We start from the raw sequence: 22,702 nt of genomic DNA, 5'->3' as shown, positions 1-22,702 counted from the left end.
TTGTATCCTTATAAAATGTATACTATTCTGCATGTATACATACATGTGTGCATATGTATGTTATATATGTGTGTAATGTATAAAATTTTAATATATTTCTATTTTACATATATTTGTACACATATTTATATGTTTTTATTAAAATCACTTTTAATGAACGAGGAATGATCAAAGAAATCTTGAGAGAGCCAATCCAATTTCAGCACATTCTTTCAGGAACTTAAAACCATCCTAGAAAATACTGTTTTTCTCTTGAAAATGTCCAGAGATATTAATATGATCATACACTTTTGCCTTACTTGCCCTAAACAAACAAAATGGTTAGGTAAAGTCTCATTGGCTTAAAATTCCATTTAGTAAGGTGTTTTAAAAGCATATTATACATTTTAAAAAATTACTGTGTTTCACTGGAATCAAGAAGGAACAATATAAGTAGCAGCATAGATAGAAAGGCTTCTCTCCCATCCCCCAACTCACTCTTCCTTTCCATGAGCATCAAGGTTGTCACTGGTGCAATTGCTTCTCAGAATTTTTTTTTGTAAATGATGAGAGAGGCAATTACAAGCAGTTCTCCTCTGCATGACACTGCCCGGAAGACCAGCAAATTGCATCTCTTGATGGATGCCAGCTATTATATACACTGGGTTGGAAATCTCCATATAGGGAAAGGAAAACGAAGGGAGGGAAGACTGAACAAAAACACCAACACGCAGAGAGAAGTTTTGATGGAAAGAGAGAGGTGGTTAATTGCTGGCAGACTCAGATTTGGCAAACTGCATACCATGAAATCTCTGCGAATATGTAGATACTTTCACACATTCACACACATCATAATAGCTTTTGAGACAACAAATAAAATTCATGTATCTGAAACCTAACACGTTCAGACCATATGTGTTTTTTAATGCAGTGTAGAATCTGAAAATTTTAACTTTGTGTGGCAGAGAAGAAACTTAGGTTATTCATGCTGCAGGTGTAAATAGATACACGTGTTATGCAGAGACTTTCCAAAATCTGAAATACAGTATTTGAATATAATGAGATGTTCTGAGAAATGAACGCTAATATTATAAATGCTTGCAAGTACACAGGAAACTCCTGATGATGCTGTTTGTTAGCAACTATAGTTCCGCACACGGCTTTGGGTCCTTGTTTGAGGAGAGGTGATGAGCAAGAGGAGGATTCTGAAAACAAAAAGCACTGCCAGAAGGCTGCTGATGCCTTAGGGGATCATCTTGGGGACTGTTTTATGCTGGGGTGTCAGTCTACAACGTCCTTTTCAAGATTCTTTCTGTGATACTGTTAGGGAAAATATGCTAGATTTATGAAATGTATGCAAGAGACTGTTTACTGCTTCAGCGCATTCTCATGACTGGTGTCCTGATGTGGGTTAATAGGCAATATAAAAGTCTATTAGGAAGATGAAATTGCACCTGCAAAAGGTAAACATTAGTTTTTATTGCCATCCAAAATTTTATTTTCGATAATGCAGCCATTATTCTTAGCCAAGTGCTTAGCACATAATAAGTCAATAGTCTTTATTTATTAATTCAAGGAGTAAAACAGTTTGCTGACATAAAATTGCTAAGCTGGAAAAGAAAGGTAAATTAATTCCCAATGTAGAATCACCATTTATAGGAAATATTTTCTTAAAGATCTACTTTCCTCGGGGCTCCTGGGTGGCTCAGTAGGTTAAGGGTCCGACTGGTTCAGCTCATGATCTCACAGTTTGTGGGTTTGACCCCCGCATCTGGGTCTGTGCTGACAGCTCAGAGCCTGGACCTGCTTCGGATTCTGTGTCTCCCTCTCTCTGCCCCTCCCCTGCTTGCACTTTGTTTCTCTCTCACTCTTAAAAATAAATAAACGTTTTTAAAAATTTTTTTAAATTAAAAAAAAAAGAAGATCTACATTCCTTGTTAGGGGTTTTTAATTCTGGTCTAGTTTTAGGATTTTATTATGTTAAGGTAGAAAATGGTTGATAATTCCTGTGTGAGTGAAAGAATATAAAATTATTTCAGGCAGGAGTCCCTTGCAAGGTGTTCTGGATTTCATTTTCATCAGAGAACTTCTAGAAAGGTTGTTGTTGTTCTGCATATATCTTGACATCTGCTACCATTGAGCTGCTCTCTTCTTTTTCTCCTCAGGTGTGGAATCCATAGCATGTTCCCCTTACATTTAGCTGCCCTAAATGCTCACTCCGACTGCTGCAGAAAGCTGCTATCATCGGGTAAGTAACTCCATTGCCACAGATGAGGCTTAATGTGTCCTGTAAATGAGCCAGATGGCTCTAGGTGTCTGGTCAGAGTAAGTGGCTGCCTGCGCTTCATGGTATTCCTGACCTGGTCTGGGGACAGCTTCCAGCAGTACTTGGTATTGTTACTGTTTGACCGTCCATATTCCTGCCCCAGAGTGAGAGCCTTGTCTGCTTTTCAAGGTCAAGCTTGGGTGATTCAAAGGGAGAGGCAGGAAGGGATGGCCTTAGCTTACCGGAAGTTTGTCATAATCAGAGAAAACATCTTAGAGGCTGAAAATGGTGGATTTAACAGTTAATCTTTTCAACAAAGGAAAAAGGCAAAATCCCCTGCAGTTTGACAGTAGAAATGTCATGTTACCTCCCCATTCTGTGGCCTCTGAAAAATTACTGCAGTCTGATCCCCTCCAACTAGGTTTAATTTTTATTTTTTTAAATATGGGCCTATTTGGAACCAAGAAATTCTTTCTGGTTTGGAGCTTTGCTAATCTTTCTTATCACTGCTTCTGCCAACCTCCATGTATTAAGAAGTTCCTGGCTTTCAAAGGTGATAGAGGTCTGCAAGGCAAAGATTGTTTATGAATTAATTCAACAGACATCCCAGAGGCATTTTTTTCTTCCTTTTAAGTGCTTTACCTATGATTGATTCTGCTTTCACTGCTTTTGGCATGTTTAAAAATAATCCCTGCATGAAAGCATGTTTCCCAGATCTGAAACCAACTGAAAGCTAATAATACACGTGAGAAAATATCTACTCCAGCATGTTAAGATTACTCCTTTGCTGTCCATGTTTTCTCCATGTGTTCTGTCTGCCTGTCTAGTGCCTTACTTGTCTCAAATTGGTTTCATAAATTTCTACCCTGGGATTGAAATATGGGGCTGTGGTTCACCCAGGGCTGAATGTGAAAATAAATTCTTCTAGACTTCACGGTTCTTCCTATAAAATTGCCAAGCTTGAGCAGTTACCATTCGTTTCCATGACAACCTCTTTCTGACTACAATTGCTTGCATTCTGGTTTTTCTACTAACTGATTTTTCTGTCTCTGCAATGTTTCTTGTGGTTTAACTAGGACAAAAGTATAGCATAGTATCCTTGTTTAGTAATGAGCACGTGCTGTCTGCAGGCTTTGAAATAGACACCCCAGATAAATTTGGAAGAACGTGCCTTCATGCTGCTGCTGCAGGAGGGTGAGTAGTTAGCAATTTCACTTGTTATTTCATGACTTAACTCCTCTCATATATCTTCATTGACTCAACTTATCTGTGAATCAAAGTCAATTCCTGTAGTAAGATGGGTAAGAATCATTTCTACCAGTACCCAATATCACTATCACTTTTGCATTTCCAAATTAATTGTACATTTGTTCTTCCAAAGAAAAAGTGTTAATCCATCTCATATAGAAAATCATTTTTCTTTTCTCTTCCCTTCATTTTCCTTATTTTTTTAAAATTGTAGGTCTTGAAGCCTATATGATATGTATCTGGTTGATATTCTACCAAAAGAAAATAATTTGAGATTTGTTCTTAAGTTTTTCTTTTCTTTTCTTTTCTTTTTTGTTATTGTTGTTGTTGTTGTTGCTGGTAGGTGGATGATGAGCCGGGAATCCAAGATTGAATTAGTTTGTGTTTATTTACAGATATTTTTGTCCTTATTTCAAAACTGATTTTTAAGTACTTAAACAATTAAATGTGAACAAAGGTCAAGAAAACTAAAGGCATAGGCAAGAAATGATTTAATCCTTGCCTTTTTTTAAGTTATATTTTAAAAAAGCATTTTTCGTCAGGTACTCTTTTTCATATCAGTGGTGAGATTCAGGCTCTGATCGATAATGTTGTCGATACATGACCATACATTGACCAAACATGGCCTCTCTCAGATGACCTTGTTTGGGTAAGGTGTTAGTTCTTAATCAGTTTTCTAGTCCTTAAGGAATAGCAATGCTTCTACATTTGCCATCTGTACATTATCAAAGGCATTACCTCTTTGTCAGAGGTGGGCTGACTATGAAGTTTCAGGGCCTTTATTTGCATGGGGTCCTTCCAAAATATTGTATTTAGTTTTGTATTCGTAATCACTTATTATTTTTAAAATGAATTTCCTTCTCCCCTATCCCTCTCCCCAAATCATATGAGCTTCATGAGCCACACAACTAGAGCTGCCTCGGCCTTTGATCCTTTGGCTTCATTCAGTAAGAGATAGGTGCTTTATATCAACTGGCATGCTACATCGACACATCATGGTCTCAGGAAGTTCTTATTTTTTATGACTGAAACAGTTCTCAAGAGAGTTGACGACAAAGGGTGGATGGGGAGTTGAGGGGACCCTGCTCAGGTTCATCATTAATGAGATCATTTTTCTTATTTAAATGATAATAAAACAATAAATCTGAGACCACTCAGCATTCCAAGTTTAAAACCATAATGAATGATTGTCTCTTTTTATGCTGACATTTGAAAAAAATATCAGACCTACATGGAGAGTGACAACATACCATCCTGGATTCATATCTGAAACTCCTAATAGAATTATTATTTAGCTACATGCCCTTCAATAGGAAAATTCACTTCAGTGGGTTCTTTTTTCTTTACTCAACATGATTTATTGCTTCTGAAATGACAAAGAAGGTTTGGAAGATCCCTGTGCTCCATTACATCACTTTGGCCTTTTATTTTTTACACATTTTATTTTCCTATATTACAAAGACAGGGAAATGCAGCTGTTTTATTTTCCATTATGGAAAGTCTGGGTTGAAAATGATTATCACAGTGAATTCATTCTCCTGTGATAAAAGGTAATGCTTCTCCCTCCTGGCTCATTGTTTAAAGGTGATGTGAAATCATCATAGGTTTAAGGGGTTATTTCCCAAACCCTTGATGGTTTTGAAAGAGAATTTTAGGATAAACGATGAAACCATCATTAAAAGGTTTAACCATGTAACAATAACCACGTAATAATCATTAAATACTTTGGTCGTGGAATTGAAAATGTGCCGTCAGGCTCAATGCATTGATTTATTGGCTTGGAAAAAGGAATTCCAGGAACTTTAGATCCTTGCAATATTATATTCCTCAATATATTCAGGTTGTTTTGGGGTTAGCAGAATTTAAAACTGGAGCTATCATTTCATCTTGGCTTGTGCTTTTCCAGAAACAGCTTTCTGAAGATAGCCCAGCCATTGACCTCTACCATCTTAATGATGTTTTCCCTGTCTTTCTAGTAATGTGGAATGTATAAAACTCTTGCAGAGCAGCGGAGCAGATTTCCATAAAAAGGACAAGTGTGGGAGGTATGTAAACAGGGAACTCTGTCTGCTTCAAGTGCCTAAGTAAAAGGAGTGGGGAGCAGTCCATCTGGAAATCATGTTCTATTGAAATGGTAAACAGGGAAGCTTGCTGGGGAGAGTCTATCCTCAGAAGGAAATCCCTTTGTGTAGTGCAACACAACAAAGCAGGCACAAACCCCAAGGAAAGCATCTCCTCTCACAGCTCTGTTTAGAAATGTCAGTTGTGTCTTCTTCCAGTTGTTTTTTCCCCCATGCATCTCCCTACCTGTCCTCTCCACGTGCACCCTGGCTCTTGGATGCCTACCGATTTCTTCTCTTACAAACCCACCCAGAATAACTCCTACTCACCCTTCCAGACTTAGGTCAGGTAACACCTCCCTCCCCTTCCCCAGATGCCCTCCTTACTTCACAACTGCAGCACACATCACACAGTTCTAGCCGACCCTCTGTTTCCTGTCTCTCCTCTCACCTGTCCATGGGTCTCCTGAGGAACAGGACTGGGTCTTCTAAAATACAATTTACCTAGTCAACTAATAAAAGAGTCCATACATTGACTGCAAAATTTAAAAGAGTGGTACTTGAGAATTAATCAGTAGTTCTTGAAGTAAAGTTATTTACTTTGTTATAAAGTAATTCACTTGATTATTATACCCTAAATGTTGGCTAGGCACATCAGATAAACTATTAAAAAATTGAGGACTAAAAATAGGTAATATAAAATAAATCACTTCATGTTTCTGCAATGCCTTACGCTTTATAAGATGCATATGTTTCCTATATATTACCCACTTGGTTTTTCATAGTTTCTCTATGAAATATATGGGGATGCTTATTATCCTTTTTTAATAGATGAAGAAAAATGACTTGGAGAAACTAAATGAGTTATACATGTAATAAGTTAACGTGTGCATGTAAAATTCTAGAAATTTTAGACCTAGAATAGATGTTAGGGGGCTCACAGGTCCTTATTGAAGCAAGGATGAGGAAGCCCAGGCCCAGAGAGGGGATGTGATTTGATAAAGCTCATGGGCATCGCTCTTCCCATTAACCTACATCCCTACCCCCAAGGGGCTTATAGTAATGGGTGCATCCAGGGGAGAGAGAGAGATACTTTATAAAGGTAGTTTGGGCCCAGCGTGGACAGGTCTTCCATTCCAGACTAAGGAATCAAGGCTTTCTTTGTTCAGTGGAGAGGACTGATTGCCTGACAATAGGATGTTGTATGTGGATATTGGGCCTTAGAAAATCCAGTTCTCCATTCATACCAATTAGAAATTGATGGAAATTTGATTAGAGCTAAGGAGGCCAATAGGGATGGTATTGCAATAGCCTGAAAGAGCAGTAATGTAGATCTGAACCAGGATAGGCACTAGCAATGGAAAGAAAGGATAGAGCCTCGGGTAGGTGGCCATGTCTTAAGCCACTGTCTTTGTATCTTCAGCTCCAACGTATAAATTGAAAGAAAGGCGTGTCCGTTGGTGTCCACACTCTGAGAGCTGAAGAGCTTTCCCCACTCCCAGGAATACGGCTGTCAGTGCTAATGCTGATGATGGGGGGTGGGGGTGGGGGTCTGTTTTTCAGACTGAATGAAGTAGGAAATTGCTCTTTGTTTTTCAGGACGCCTTTGCACTATGCAGCTGCAAATTGTCATTTCCACTGTATTGAGACATTAGTGACCACAGGGGCCAATGTTAATGAGACGGATGACTGGGGACGGACAGCTTTGCACTACGCTGCTGCGTCAGACATGGATAGAAAGTAAAAACAGCCTTGCTTAAATTTACTTTGGGGCTATGGCTAGGGAGGGGAAGGGTTTGCTAAGTGTTCTTCATGCTGCCTCATGGAAACTGTGAATGAAGAATCCCTCTTATCCAGGACCAGAGGAGTTAGAATTGCCTCATCCCTAACCCCGGTTTTGCCATACTGCTCTCTTTATGTTTGATTGTTACGTGTCACTGCCCAATTATCTCTCTTCTCTGGTCTTCGGGTTGAATGCCAAGTGGAGCTGTCAAGCCCAGGTTTTCAGTTCATTCAAGATCGGCTGTGATTTATTTTGTCATATACTGCAGTTGCCATCATCACCGCTTAAATGCTTTATTAGCTCTCAAACTTACATTTGCTGTAAATATGTCACATGTCTAAAATATCCATCCATGCATAATCCCAATAGCCTTCAAATGCAATGTCAGTATGCGTAAAACTGACAGTCTTGTTCCAAACCTGGGCACGAATGCTCTATCAGGAGCTGGAGTAGAGGAAGTTGGATGCCCTGGACATGTTTGGATTCTAGGTGTCCAGGAATGAAAAGGAGAAATAAGTGAACCAGCTCAGGTGGAAATGATGTGAGAGGTGCCCATAGCTTATGCGATCATTCTCAAAAACTTGAGGACCAGAGCCTCCTTTATAGGAATGCTTTTTGGTGACACTGTTTGGAAAACTATTGCCTTACTTGCTACTCTGTGCTATAGAATTGATTCTAGGTCAGTGCTAAATTCTTTTTTATACAACAATGGCTTTTAAATGTTTTACACAGTGATCCATGACAGGAAATACATTTTACCTAATGACCCAATATGTGTACTCAAATATGTAGGTTTTAAATATCTATATATATTGATATGTGTATGTAAAAAGGAAGCAGAATTTCATAAAACTATATTTACTTTTACAATGTGTGATGATTCTGATATTTTCTCTTTTGGTTTAAAAAAAACCGTAATTACTACAACCTACTAAATTAATTTTATAATTCCGTTATGGATTATGGTCCATATTTCCAGTTTGGAAAATACTGTTTATATAATATTGGCAAGTCTGATGTCACTACACTCAGGACCCCGTAGCCCCATAAGTTATTAGTGCAACAAACAATTTATTGAGCACCCACTATGCAGCAGGCTCTATGCTGCTCACTTAGAAAAGAATGGGGGAACAAGTATACCTCAATGTTAAAGGTGAGAAAGGAACCCTACATGATGAAGAATTGCTCTGGCAGTTGAGGGGTGACTAGAACCTCATTCCTGGATAAATGAGATGCCAAACTGACAAGGAGGCAACAGAAATGTGGTTGGAGTCAGGGAGGTCTAACCTAAAGTGCCTCCTATTTACTTGGGGGATTTCGGATATTTTTGGAAGGGTGGATGACTTGATTGTTGTCTTACTCACTGAAACCTGGGTGGAAGTTCTAGGAAAGTCATGTTCTCGATTGGGTTCCTTGGGAGAGAATAGATTTACTGGATGGCCTTTAGGAAAATCACTTATATCCTCAATGAAAACCAGGGCTTATTTCTTTTGGGTTGGGGGAAAAGTCGTTGAGTTAGAAGCTGTACCAAAATCATTAGCAACTTTGCCATTAAAACAAATAATTGTAATTTTTTTTCTTCCCTTATGCTGAGAAGTAAGACTATCTTGGGAAATGCCCATGAAAATTCAGAAGAACTTGAAAGAGCCAGAGAGCTGAAGGAAAAGGAAGCCGCATTGTAAGTTTCTTCTCAGCTTAAAGTACAAGATGTGGTTATTGACGCTTGTCTGCTTTTCTCAGTTGTCACATAGGGGAGCCTTGCTAATCTGGGGTTTGATTCAGGATATGGAGAAAGCAATATGGGCTTGCCTTTAGTGAAGAAGAAATGATTCTTTTAATATATCCTTCAGTTATGCTATTTTTACACAAGGAACTCTTCCTAAAATTGAAACCCTTACCAATACTGTCCCTGTGATTGGTCAGCAGTTGTTTTTTTAATTTTTTTTTTTTTATGTTTTACTTATTTCTAGGAGAGAGAGAGAGAGAGAGAGAGACAGCATGAGCAGGGGAGGGTCAGAGAGAGAGGGAGTCACGGACTGAAAACAGGCTCCAGGCTCCGAGCTGGCAGTCAGCACAGAGCCCGACGCGGGGCTCGAATCCACAAACCGCGAGATCACGACCTAAGCGAAAGTCGGACGCTTAAACCGACTAAGCTTAAACCACCCAGGCGCCCCTGGTCAGCAGTTTTTAGGAACAGGTGTCTTAAATGCCATTTGTGACTCTGCCATGCATCATATGCCACAGGGGATACTTTAAGCCTCCCCTGGGGCCTTCAGCTCTCCTTCAGTGACCTGAGGGTAACTATTTAGCAGATTCTATAAATAAGTGTTTTGAAATTTCAGTGTGCAATACACTGGTTGTGCTCTCCCTTCCCTCCCTCGCCGGCACACAAACATCAGCTCACAAACAGCTTCCCACTTGTTCCCACAACTGCCCCTGCCCCACCTCATCCCACCTGTCTCTCTCTGGCTTCTGACAGAGACTTAGCTAGTACCATGACAAGGGCCGGAGTCCCTGCCATCACCCAGCAGCGTTGCTGCACAGGAGGCTCTAATGCCTCGTCCTCCGAGAGTCCTTCTTATACAACAAAGCACAGTGTGAAGGTTGTGCTCTGCCCAGTGCAGCAGCCAGCATGTCGCTGGTGTTCAGTCACTGTGTGTTAAACAAATGAACAAAGGAATGAGTGCTGCTCACACTTGCTGTCCTGCTTCCTTGAGACCTAGTGGATCCAGTGCTCTAAGAGTCTGCACCCACACAGTTCCTAACCTGTTTAATTCTCTTCTTCACCTGTCAGAGGAACCAATTTCTCTATGACCTAAAGGTTTGTGACCCCTCTCCTTCCAGGTCCAGACCATTGTGGGAGAGAAGTTAGAGAGTGTGGTCCTGATACAAGTTGTGGGACGTAACTTGGGCTGTTACTGGGGTGGGGACAGGAAACAGCCATGAGTAAGGCAGAATGGCCAAGGTTTTGCCCTAATAATCCAAACTTGATGATATTCAGTGACTGTAGAATTTTTTTTTTAATGTTAATGTTTATTTATTCTTGAGAGAAAGAGAGAGAGTAGGGGAAGGGCAGAGAGAGAGAGAGAGACAGACAGACAGAGGATCCGAAGCAGGCTCTGCACTGACAGTAGTAAGCCCAATGCAGGGCTCGAACCTATGAACTGCAAGATCATGACCTGAGCCAAAGTCAGCCACCCAACCAACTGAGCCACCCAGGTGCCCAAAAGACTATAGAATTTTAAGCCATGTCAGCCAGCGCCCCCTTCTCTGGTGAGATTGTGCCAAAGCAGCCCTGTTACAGCTGATGGAGAAGGAAAAGGCAGTACAGGCAGGGGAAGGCAGGGAACCAGGCTTCCTGAGAGCTCTTCCGAGCAGAAAGGCTACACCTCTCATCCAAATATACCTGACTTAATGTGCATGTCTTGATTTTGCAGCGTAGGTGCCCAGATTGCTAACCACTACCCTAGGAGGAGAAGAGATAAGCATCCCCAGTTAAAAGTGGAATTTATTTTCCCTTGGAAATGATATGGGGAGTATGCAAATTCTATAGTGCTGTTGTTTTTTCAAAACGCACTGCCGTTGGTATAGTTCAGCTATATCCTGGGGTAAATAACACTTTGGGAGCAACTCCAAGTGTTTTCCAGATTACCTATTAAATCCGCCAACTGGTTTTTTACAGTGAAACTCTTTCAGAAGCTGGGGGTTGTGAGTCCACTAGAACGCTATTCCTATTGAATGATTTTATTTCAAGAGCCAAATTCTGTTTAAAATGAGTCATACCTGGGATTGTGTCCATGAACATTTAATTACCAAAATAAAAAAAAAGGACTTCCTTTTAAGGTACAAATCACCCAAACAGCATGATATCAGAACTCCAATAATAGTTTGATTTATTATGGAATATTTCATGGAAAAATCATGTAGCATGTAAATATTTGGTGTAAAAAATTTATGTCTTTTATCAGTTTTTCTAGGAATTAAAATATCTGTGTTAATTGTCTCTGTGTGACTTATTTAATCCTTTTGCCCTATATCAAAGGATAGGTAAGTGTTTGAGTCACAGGATGATTTATGGAAGTGTTGAATTACTGTATTGTACACCTGAAACTAATATAACACTGTATGGGAACTAACTGGAATTAAAATAAAAACTTAAAAACAATAAAAACAGAACCAAAATTAAAGTGTTTTTAGGAAATGATAGGCATTTCCCCTTGGAAGGCCTTATTTAATGTACATGCTTCCATTGCATATTTTGATGTAAGTATGATGTGAGCATTTGAGAAGTTGATTTGAGTATGGAATTGAATCGGCTTGACCTTGTAGAGGACACGTTTGTCCCACTGCTGCGGATATAAAACTGAAATTATGGAGTGGTGCTTCCTGACTACTTATTCCCTCTTTGACTAGCAGGATTGTACCATTTGTAACAGACCTTGAACAGAATTCCTACATCCCCAAGCACTTGTGTCCTGGGGTTTAGGGCATTTCAGCAAAGTTGAAGCCACACCCCTACCTCCAACCTATTGTAAAGATTGTGGCTTTTTTTTAGAAAAATTACAACTCCGTTCGAAAAGGCTTTCTAAGTTTATTATTTATTAGTTTGTTCTAGTCTATACATACTGATGCAAGTTAGGCCTCTTTCTTCAGATGCGGTTACTGAATTAATCTTTTATATTTTTTAAATGTTTGCCCAGTCCTTTAATCTTTTTATTGTTTGGGCTATTCTTAAGTTCTCTTCCTGTTGTTATTTTCTATTCTTTCTAATTTTCATTTCCTAACTTTTGGATTGATCATAGAGCCTCCAACAGCAAGGGTAAAAGTTAACCCCTGCCCCTCTTGCTGCAATGGCCTGACCACTTCTCTATTACATTTGAGAGCCCATCTTTCGAACGTGGAGCTCGAAAACTCATTATTCAGTAATCCTGACAACTTTAAGGCGAAAAGGAAAGAAAAAGACTTAATTATTCTTTATTATGCTAAATGAAATAAGTCAGACAGAGAAAGACAAATATCATAATTTCACTTCTGTGTGGAATCTAACCAACAAAACAGGTGAACAACCAACCAAACACAGACTCATACGTACAGAGAACAAACTGGTGCTTGCCAGAGGACAGGGGCCGAAGAATGGGCAAAATAGGTGAAGGGGATTAGAGATACAGATTTCCAGTTGTAAAATAAATAAGTCATGGAGATGAAAAGTGCGGCATAGGGAGTCAATAATATTGTAAGAACTTTGGTGACAGATGGCAGCCCCGCTCGCTGTGGTGAGCACAGCATAATGTCTAGAACTGCTGAATCACTATGTTGTACACCTGAAACTAATATAACATTGTATGCCAACTATAAAAACAAAACCCAACAAAACATTCTGGTATCAATGCAGGAAGAGACAAATTGATTCTTGTAACAGAACAGAGTCCAGAAATGATCCCATGTGTGGATACATATGCAGTAGTTGATAATGACATTGAAACACCTCAGTGGGGAGGGGATAGTACTTTCAATAAATTGAGGGGGTGGTGGGGCAAGGGGTACTTAACTACCCTCTTGTTCCTAAAGCTTTCCCTGAATTCTGGAATGGCTATTTTAAGCTGAAATGAAGATGGATACAGAAAACACACACACATAAAACGTTCAGTACATAAACCTTCATTGCTACAGGATCTTTTTTAAAGTTTATTTATTTATTTTGAGAGAGAGTTGGGGGAACAAAGAGAGGGAGAGACAGAATCGCAAGCAGGCTCTGCGCTGACAGTGCAGGGCTCAGATTCACAAACCGTGAGATCATGACCTGAGTCAAGATCATGACCTGAGCCAAGATCAAGAGTTGGAAGCTTAATCAGTCGACTGAGCCGCCCAGGCGCCCCATTGCTGTAGGAGTTTTAAAGAAACACTTAAATTCACCAAGTGCTTTGTGGAACATTTACAATAAGAGAATATTTAATTATCACTTTTAGTCTAGAGCTGTTTTCTAAAATAACACCTCATTTTTATACTTACAGATGTCTAGAGTTTCTGCTTCAAAATGATGCAAATCCATCTATCCGGGACAAAGAAGGATACAATAGCATACATTATGCTGCTGCCTATGGCCACAGACAGTGTCTGGAATTGGTAAGTTGTTCTGTCTTGTTTTGTTTCCACTAACACACACACACACACACACACACACACACACACACACACATGCACGCACACACACACACCACACCACACAGACCCAACCCTGCAGATGCTGGTCTTAATCTCTCACAAATGCCTTCACTGCCTAACTAAGTCCGCACTAGAAATCGCCTTGAAGATATTTTGTGGTAAGTGATTAAATTGCTTACAATATGTAGATATCATTGTTTCACTTATATCCATCCTAATCTCACAGCAGACTGACAGCTGCTGCTTTTCCATATTAACTTGGACTAGGAATGTTAGACTCCTGTTTGGACAGTTGGTATTTTAAAGATAATTTGGATGTATCAAATAAGCTGAGTATATATTTCCAGTCACAGTTATCACTCTAATATTCAATAATAGTGTTGTAAGATGACTTACATAGCTGCTAGGCATATGGGTTTGTCATGGTCCCACATTTGTATTCTAGGGAGAGAAACTGGTAAGGGAACAATAGCAGAATTTATTCAAATTTCCAAACTACCAAAAATTTCAAACCTGCAGCTATTGAAAAACATCTGGGGATTTGGAGTCAGAAACTCTTCTACTGGTATGGGTCACCAGACACAAACTTAAATGACCACAGGGACAGAAATGGAAAGTAAGCCAGTGAAGTGACCCCACGTGTAGAGCAGCAGGGAGCAGCAGGGACTGTGGCCAGTAGGACACGTTATGTCTAAAGGGAGAAACAGCCAGTCACCTCCAGTGATTGAGATCAGCTGGTAATTCATACTCAGGGGTGAACTCCAGCATTTCAAGAAAAGCTAGAAATGTAGACTTTTTATGTGAAATATCCTATTTCAAAAACATTGGGTGGACCAGGAAGAAAACTACAGGTTTGTGGTTAAATCCTGGCTGCAGGCCACCATTTGTCATCTCCTGAGCATCGCTCTTGGGTCAGCTTCACTAGGATGCCTGGGGCATCCCAGACTCACTATCTTTGGTCCATTGGTAAGTGCCACCTTCCTCACTGGACTCCAACTCTTTTCCTTGTTTTTTAAAAGGAGTAGTCCTAGGGCGCCTGGATGGGTCAGTCGGTTAAGCATCGGACTTTAGATCAGGTCATGATCTTGCACTTTATGAGTTCAAGCCCTGTGTTGGGCCCTGTGCTCACCGCTCAGAGCCTGGAGGCTACTTTGGATTCTGTGTCTCCCTCCCTCTCTCCCCCCTACCGTGCTCATGCTCTGTATCTCTGTCCTTCAGAAACAAATAAGCATTTAAAACATTTTTTTAAATAAATAAAAGGAGTAGTCCTACTTTCCAGAGTATTGGGAGATGTGTTTGGGAAAACACTTGCACTTTATCAACTGCACAGTCTATTTAGGAGGCATGAAGGGGAAAGCCAGCAAGCAGTTTTACCAGTGCCTCCACAGAAATGCCCAGTGCTGCTCTAGCTCGTTCCTTTACTTTTGACCTTGCTGCCAGACTTAAGTGGTTCCACTTAGGGTCATTCTCACTGTATTTCTCTTAACCATGAATGTGGGAAGATGTTCGTAAGCATTTGGAAATAGAGAGGTGATTATTCTGGTGTTGCTAGGTGTGGCATTTATTGGTGAACTGTACCCACCTTCATCATTCTTGACGGCTTCTAAGTCTCCTTTCCTGAGGTTCCTGTGGATACTAAAGATTTCCTTGTCTGACCTTGGGGGTGTCATTTTTCCCCTCTAGTTTTGATTCCATCATAGTTCCCCTTCTAGTTACTGTGGCTGCAAATGAATTACCCCCAAATTTAACGACTCAAAACAACAGCAATTATTTAATATCTCTTATTGATCAGGAATTCAGGAGTGGTTGAGCTGAGTAGTTATTGTTAAAGTTATCCTATGAGATTGCAGACGATGTCTGGGGCTGGCATAATCTCAAAAACATCTTCACTCATGTCATTCGCCTGGATTGTAAGATTTAAATAGTTTCTGGGGGGCTTCTTTCTGTGGTTTTCTCTAGCATGGTGGTTTCAGAGTAGCTGGATATCTCACATGGTGGCCCAGGGATCCAAAGGCATCTGCTCCAGAAGAGAGTGGGAAAAAGCCAGTGTGAGAATGAGTGAGAGAAAGACAGTATCAGTCTTACTGATCTAGCCTTGAAGGTCACACAGGGTCACTCCAGAGAGGAGAAGAGGACTCCAGCTTTCAAAAGGAAGAGTGTCAGAGGATTTATAGACATGTTTTAAAACCATCCCGTTTCCTAATAAGATGTAGAAAGCCAGTGATTTCAAAGCCTTCTATAAGATGGACTTTAATGGAGAACCACAAGTGGCCAAGGGGCAGTCCTTTATCTTATAGATGAGCAAACCAAACCACAGGGCATTAACTGGTTTGTCCCAAAGACATAGCCCTGGTCAGTGGAAGAAGCAGTACCATGAATCAGGATTCCTGATTTAAAAAACAAGTAATATTTTCCATACCATGCTGCCTTCCATTGCAGGGCAAAGCTCCACCACCACCCAAGCCTTTTCAACATAGAGCCAAAGCTTGGAAGGACTTGGCTAAGACATAAGATAGTGTCACTTCTGCCTCCTAACACCAGCATTGCTGTGGAAGTTGATCTAGACCTGTCACCAAATAGGAGTCTCTGTTTAGGTCCCACATAAGAAAGGCTCCTCACAAAATTTGTGCCTGCATGTGTATGTGTGTTTAGTAATCAGTGGCAGGGTGAAGACTTACTATTGTTACAACCATTATAAGCCTCCATTCCAAAATGCACTTAAGACACAGCTGTCTTTAATTGGTTTTCTCTATGAAAAACACATGTCATAATTGGACATACAAACTTTTATTACAAAGTTATGATAGTCTTAATAACTTTGCTGTTTTAAAGTACTTTGAGGAGTTATCTTTAATCTCATAGCATGAGTAACTCTGAGAATGATTGTTCTGTAACATTTTCATTCTATGTAAATAATATATTGCATATTATTTTCATTTTTCAGGAAAGCCATTTCAGGGCCATTGTTTCTGTTATCCAACAAAAAGGTTTTCTGTCCATAAGAAGGTTTTGCAAGTTCTGTCTAATAAGGAAATTACCCCTTGATTATATCAAAGCTTTCCCTGTGTGATTTACAAAGAGATGATTATTCTTGGCAATTTTAAGACATTCAAAAGTGGGTAGGGGAAGTAGTCAGTGATCTTAATTTGTACTGTCAGCTGAAAAAGCCGCACTATCAATATAAATTGGTAGAAAGGTCATCATTGTTTGCTTTCAGGAAAGGACCTCAGTGGGTTATTTATAACACAGATGGGATAAAAATTCTCCTCATAACCCTAAATGATTGTGGTTGGATGGAAAGTTCTGTACATTTCCATTTTGGAATGCATCCTCAAATCCCCCTTGGGTGTGGCTCAGCTAAGCGGAGATCCTCAGCAAGCTATCAGCATTCTTAAACCTGCCCCCTCGCACTCAAAACAAAACACAATCCTGGGCTTTCCCCTGGGACCAGCATCATAGAGCCAGACCACTGCACGCATGTTAGCTGTACTGTTGAATTGCAGCACTGTGAACAGATTTGGGAGTGGCTGAGACCACCACTAATGGCATCTACTACATATTCGTCACATGCCAGGAGTGCCATTTAATTATATTTTCTTTCAGCTTTATTGAGATATAGTTGACGTACACCATATCAGCTTAAGGTGTACAGCATAACGACCTGACTTACAAGTATCATGATATGATTACCACAGTAACTTAGTTAACATCCATTACCTCATATAGACACACACACCCCCCAAAAAAAAAGGAAGAAAGAAAAGAAAGAGAAGTGTTTTTTTTCCTTTGTGATGAGAATAAGACTTGTTCTTTTTTTAAAAAAAGTTAATAAAATAAATGTTTTTTTAAATGTTGAAAATAAATAATGTTTATTTATTTTTGAAAGAAAAAGAGAGTGGGGGAGGGTCAGAGAGATGGGGGACAGAGGATCCAAAGCAGGCTCTGCAGTGACAGCAGTAAGCCTGACGCAGGGCTCGAACTCACACACCGTGAGATCATGACATGAGTCGAAGTCAGATGCTCAACCAACTAGGCCACCCAGATACCCAGACTTGTTCTTCATACAAGAAGTAGGGCTCTTGAGGGGCACCTTTTCTAATTTATACTCCCTGTCTCTTTCTCTTGGACCACAATACCCTCAAACTCCTTAAAAGTCCCATTTCTTTGGGTGCTAGATATTAGGAAGGTAAACCAACTAGCCAGGATGCACAAAGCGGTGCATTCCTCAGACTCACCACTGCCATGGGAGTCTGCTCCCTCATCTCACCACACCCCTGTCCTCCAGGGGAGTATTCTTTTCACAAATTGATCCTTGACTCTGTGCCAGGTGGTAGAATTATGCCAGCAAGAGACATGTTCTGGTAGTCCTGAATGGCTTACTTGAGCCTCACAGCAAGAACTATGCAGGGAGTCATTCTCAGTCCCTGGACTGTGTTTCTGGCCTGTGGAAAAAGTAGGGCAATGAGTACTTGTAGCCCCCAGACCTCTCCTGTGAGACCAGGGCCTTAGTCCTTTGGGAGCTGGTGTAGCATTGAAGAGGGTGGGTGGCCGTCAGAGCTGGCTGATTAGTAAGGTTGGTAACATTTGTCTTTCGCCTCTTCCCCCATCCAGTTGAACAATTATTGTGATTACACATATCATTAAATATGTATCATTAATTTTGATGCAGATTTTATTTGACTCTGACATTTAACTTTGTATGGGCTTACGTGGCATTCATGGTTTGTGGTTCCTGTGATCATAAGCTTAGAATTTATAAACCATATTTTGTGTTCAGTCTATTTTGCTGTGATCAAAAGGGAACGGAAAGTATTTCAGTCGTTTTCATTTTACTTCCCTTGTAGAAAGTTATATAGAATTCATTCCTTGAGCAAACAGCTTCTAGAAAGTCGTATGAACTCCTTAGCCTTGGTAGAATAGCCAAGGCTCAGGATTCTGCCAAGTTTGCTTACTGAGGCCAGTGTTCTCAGCTGGTTGTGATCAAAAACATATGTACTATGGGTGCAAGCAAAACTCTCCCCACAAATAGATGCTGAGAGCTGTGATAAGTCATAATCAATTGAGCTCACAATATCAAAGCAGAATGGAAGAGACTTGGCTAATAAAGCATCTCAGGTCTGAATAAAACTTATGTCTGAGTGGAGGAAGGGAGCTGGCAGAGGAGAGCCCTGTACCTCCCCTTTCCTGGAATGCGTCTTACTAGCTCTGAAGGGAAAAATTACAGAATCATGCCCCTATTTGGAATTTGTGAGTTTATATTGGCGTACTGCTTTTCTTTTACAGTATTAAAGATTTGTCTGCGAACATAAAGATCTTTGTGGCTTTGTTATTGAAATGGAAAAATAGATATGCCAATATAATTACGTAAATTGCCTGCAGAAATTTAGAAAGATTGTTTGAAAACTCCAGGCCTGTGATTAAATTCAGTCCGAGATTATACCGTGCCAAATTACTTGGAATGTGGCTCCTTCCCTGGGACCTTCACCTCCTTTCACTGTTAGAAGCTAACTTGAATGTCAACTGTGAGAGTGTGTGGGGGTGGCAAATGCCCCCTACATGTCTATCTAAGGAGTTTCTGGGACTCTTCGAAGATAGCTATGTCTTGGGCAACTGAACTCTGAAATTATGCTGCCTTGAGATAAACTACTAAGTGTTTTGTTTGTTTCTTGTATTTATCACAGAACTTTAGGAAACCATTACCACACGGCTCTGTATAAGATGTACTTACATTGGCAATGTCTGATTAAGCTTCTGAAGACTGAGAAGGCAGGGTGTAGAAGAGTTAAAAAGAAGAGGGTTGCTAAGCAGCCATCTAAGTATGAGAAGATGAAAAAAACAGAAAATGTAAACCCCAGCCCCAAACAAGTCCCTGATGACTTTTTTAACATTTATTTATTTTTGAGAGAGAGAAAGAGAGAGCGTGAGTGGAGGAGGGGCAGAGAGAGAGGGAGACACAGAATCTGAAACAGGCTCCAGGCTCTGAGCTGTCAGCACAGAGCCCAATGTGGGGCTTGAACTCACAAACTGTGAGATCATGACCTGAGCTGAAGCCAGATGCTTAACCGACTGAGCCACCCAGGCGCCCCATTAATGACTTTTTTCTGTCCCCTGAGGTGCTTCTCAGGGTTGGATCTGGAGGTGTATGTGACCTCCCAGCAGGAAGACTTCAAGGGGCAGAGGAAATCTCAACAATGCTGGTCTTGTTCTTTCCTCCTAATTTAGTTGAAAAGAAACATAAAATCCTATAAGAACTCTCAGGGCAGGAGTAGAGGGGTGGGCACAGATCTTTTGATGCCATGGCAGCCTACTAGGCTAGGAATATGCATAAAAACCCCACAAAATTTGAATCAGAATGTGACACAAATCTATATTCAGAAGAGTAGAAAAGACAATATTTTATGACACAATGTTTCATTTTTTTCTTTGTAATATAGCAGATTTTTTTTGTCTTTACTGTGAATGGATTTGGCCATCAGTAAAGGAATCATTCAACCGGGTATGTTAAACAATTTCAGTTTCACCTTTTGTTGATGGCTCAGGAAAGAGGGGTATTTCATTTCATTTCACATGAAATTTCACATTTCAAAGTAAAATATGAGTGTTTCAACCCATGGCCCCCTTCCCAATTTAAGAAGGTGGTGATCTGAGAGCAGATTGCTTTGGAGACAGGTCTGCTTTGAATCCCATTGCTGCTCCCTCCCACCATAGCAGGGGCTAAGGATGATTTCTCCTGCCCTGAAGCCCAGAGACAGAGGCTTCAAGGAAGTTGCTTGGATACCTATGTGTCCCATGCAATTTAGGGGCCAGTTGGACCGGCATACACTAAATCTGAAGACTAGATAGCTCCGACCAGAGCTTGCTTGCCAGAAATTAAATAAAAAGAGGTCTATGTTTGAGAAATACTCCATCCCCAGCAATGATGGGTCAAAAGTGTCCCTTTCCCAGTGTCCAAATGTGAGCCAAGGGCCAGAGACAGGTTGGCATTCTCCTAGATCCTATTCGAGGGTGAGGAAAGGGAATGTGAGCTATCAGCAGAGCGGTGCATTGACATGGGGAGAGAGAACCACCGGCCAGAGGTCAAGGGGACAGGGGTGTTGCTGGAGAACTTACATAAGCATCCCAGAGAGACGGTTTCAAACATCTGACCTGGACAGAGAATGTCAGTGCCAGAAGGGTGTCAGTCGGTCAGACCATGGTCTGCATCCCCTTCTGTGTCCTCCTTTCCCCAACTCTTCCAGTCCTGGAGGAGGCAGAGGCAGACATCGAGGGGAAAGAAGGAGGAGGAGCCCGGGGGTGGGGAACAGAGAAGTCAGCCACGTCTCCTTCCTTCCCCACCGTTGCCTGTGCAGGAGGCATAGGGAAGCTTCAGCATTAAACAGCATTCAGAGTTTGTGATTATTATACCAAAGTAGGCGTACTGCTTACTGATGCAAAGTTATAGTTGTAACTGAAGTGCCCAATGAACTTTTTATTATTAGCTAGAGATTTTTATCTGACGTAGCAGGAAAAGAAGTAGCCTTAATAAAGATGAGACCTGGTGGGGGGGAAAGGAGAATAAAGTTCATGTTTGATTATACCCCATGACTTGCTGGTTCAGTACAAAGTCTCACACTCAGAATCATTTTAGGAAAGATGAATGCCCCTCTGTAAAGTAGAATAAACAATTATTCTTTAAATATATGTGGATTTAAATACCAACTGTGTAAGACAGAGGTTCTAGTAATGCCATGCACTTATCAGGTGCCCAAAATTGGGGAACCAATGAAATATACTTATGAATGATTAACTTGACTTAGTGATAAAACTTAAATGCTAGTTTATAACTATTATGATAACTATCCTGTTAGTCAGGAAGGTATTTCATAGAAGAGACACAGGTGAGAGAAGAAATGAAAATTTACTTTCCTATGGTTTGGCCTTTTCTTTAGATTTGATTACTTCCCAGCACCAGCTCATTTTATTACAATATCTCCTCCCAATTTTTTTTCTTCCTCAAGATCTGAAAACCTGTACTAATGTGTCAAACTGATATGAAAACATCCACCAAATTAAAGTTACACACACCCACTCTCACACACACACGTGCCCACAAACACATTTTTTGTCATTTCTTCCAGATGGATCATGAGCACTAAGGGACTCAAAGAAGGGGAATTATTGCTCCTCATATGGGAGCTTCTAAGGACTCAGTGATGTAGGAGAAAGGAAGATTTCTTAAAGAGAATATAGTTTATTTTTCTAACTGTTTGTTTATTTTTGGGAGAGTAGAGACAAAGCATGAGTGGGGGATGGGCAGAGAGAGAGGGAGACAGAATCTGAAGCAGGTTCTGGGCTCTAAGCTATCAGCACAGAGCCCGACATGGGCCTCAGACGCTTAACTAACTGAGCCACCCAGGCACCACAAGAGAATATAGTTTAAAAGCAAACAAATAATATTAATAATCTGGCCTTTCTTCCCTCCCTCTTATTTTTCCCTTCCTTCCTTCTTTCCTTCCTTCCTACTCATTTAAAAACCCTTAGAGCAGGAAAGTAGTCCAGTTTGGGCTGGAGCCTAAGGAAGAAATGGCAGAACGCAGCCCAGTAAAGATTAGAACCCACTGAAGGAGAGTGTCCTATTTTATTTGAATGTTTTTTTGTGTGTGCATCAAACAATAGAACTGCAATATATGTGAACCCAAAACCATTGAACCGAAAAGATCGAGAAGTCCACAATTATGATTGGAGACTTTAACGCTTCTCTCTCAACAGTTGATAGAACAACTATACAGAAAATCATCAAACATATAGAAAAGCTCAATAATACCATCAACAAGAGGATCTAATCCACATTTATACAACACTCCACCCAACCAAAACAGAATGCATATTTTTTAAGTGCCCATGGAACATTCACCAGGATATCCTGAACCATAGAACAAATCTCAACAAATGTAAAAGAATTGACATCATAGAGTCTATTCTCCTTCTACAATAGAATAAAACTAAAAATCAGTAGCAGAGAGGTACCAGGAAGAATCTCCAGGACTCGGTGATCAAATAACAGACATCTAAATGTTATCTGTTCAAAGAAAGTCACCTCAAGGGAATGCCAAAAAAAAATACACTGAATTAAATCAAAAGGAAAATATAACAGATCCAAATTTGGGAACACAGTTAAATTAATGCAGAAAAAAATTATAGGACTGAATGCTTACATTAGAAAAG

The 22,702-nt window shown here is 40.3% G+C and overlaps 1 protein-coding gene across 3 annotated transcripts in view; it reads left to right on the top strand.

Annotated features, from left to right (window-relative positions):
• The window catches only part of ANKRD44 (ankyrin repeat domain 44), a 295,932-nt gene that overhangs the window by 191,771 nt on the left and 81,459 nt on the right, over positions 1 to 22,702 (top strand). For all 3 annotated transcript variants that reach the window (XM_077745799.1, XM_077745798.1, XM_077745797.1), the window contains 6 exons: positions 2,145 to 2,227; positions 3,376 to 3,439; positions 5,470 to 5,538; positions 7,153 to 7,293; positions 8,934 to 9,014; positions 13,348 to 13,459. In XM_077745799.1, coding sequence (XP_077601925.1) covers positions 2,145 to 2,227; positions 3,376 to 3,439; positions 5,470 to 5,538; positions 7,153 to 7,293; positions 8,934 to 9,014; positions 13,348 to 13,459 — 550 coding nt within the window. The remainder of the gene's footprint in view (positions 1 to 2,144; positions 2,228 to 3,375; positions 3,440 to 5,469; positions 5,539 to 7,152; positions 7,294 to 8,933; positions 9,015 to 13,347; positions 13,460 to 22,702) is intronic.

This window comes from Crocuta crocuta, unplaced genomic scaffold (genome assembly GCF_008692635.1).
Source record: "Crocuta crocuta isolate KB4526 unplaced genomic scaffold, BGI_CrCroc_1.0 scaffold564, whole genome shotgun sequence".
Classification (NCBI taxonomy): Eukaryota; Metazoa; Chordata; class Mammalia; order Carnivora; family Hyaenidae; genus Crocuta; species Crocuta crocuta.
The sequence above is the reverse complement of the archived record's forward strand: the minus strand, read 5'-3'. Positions and strand labels throughout refer to the sequence as shown.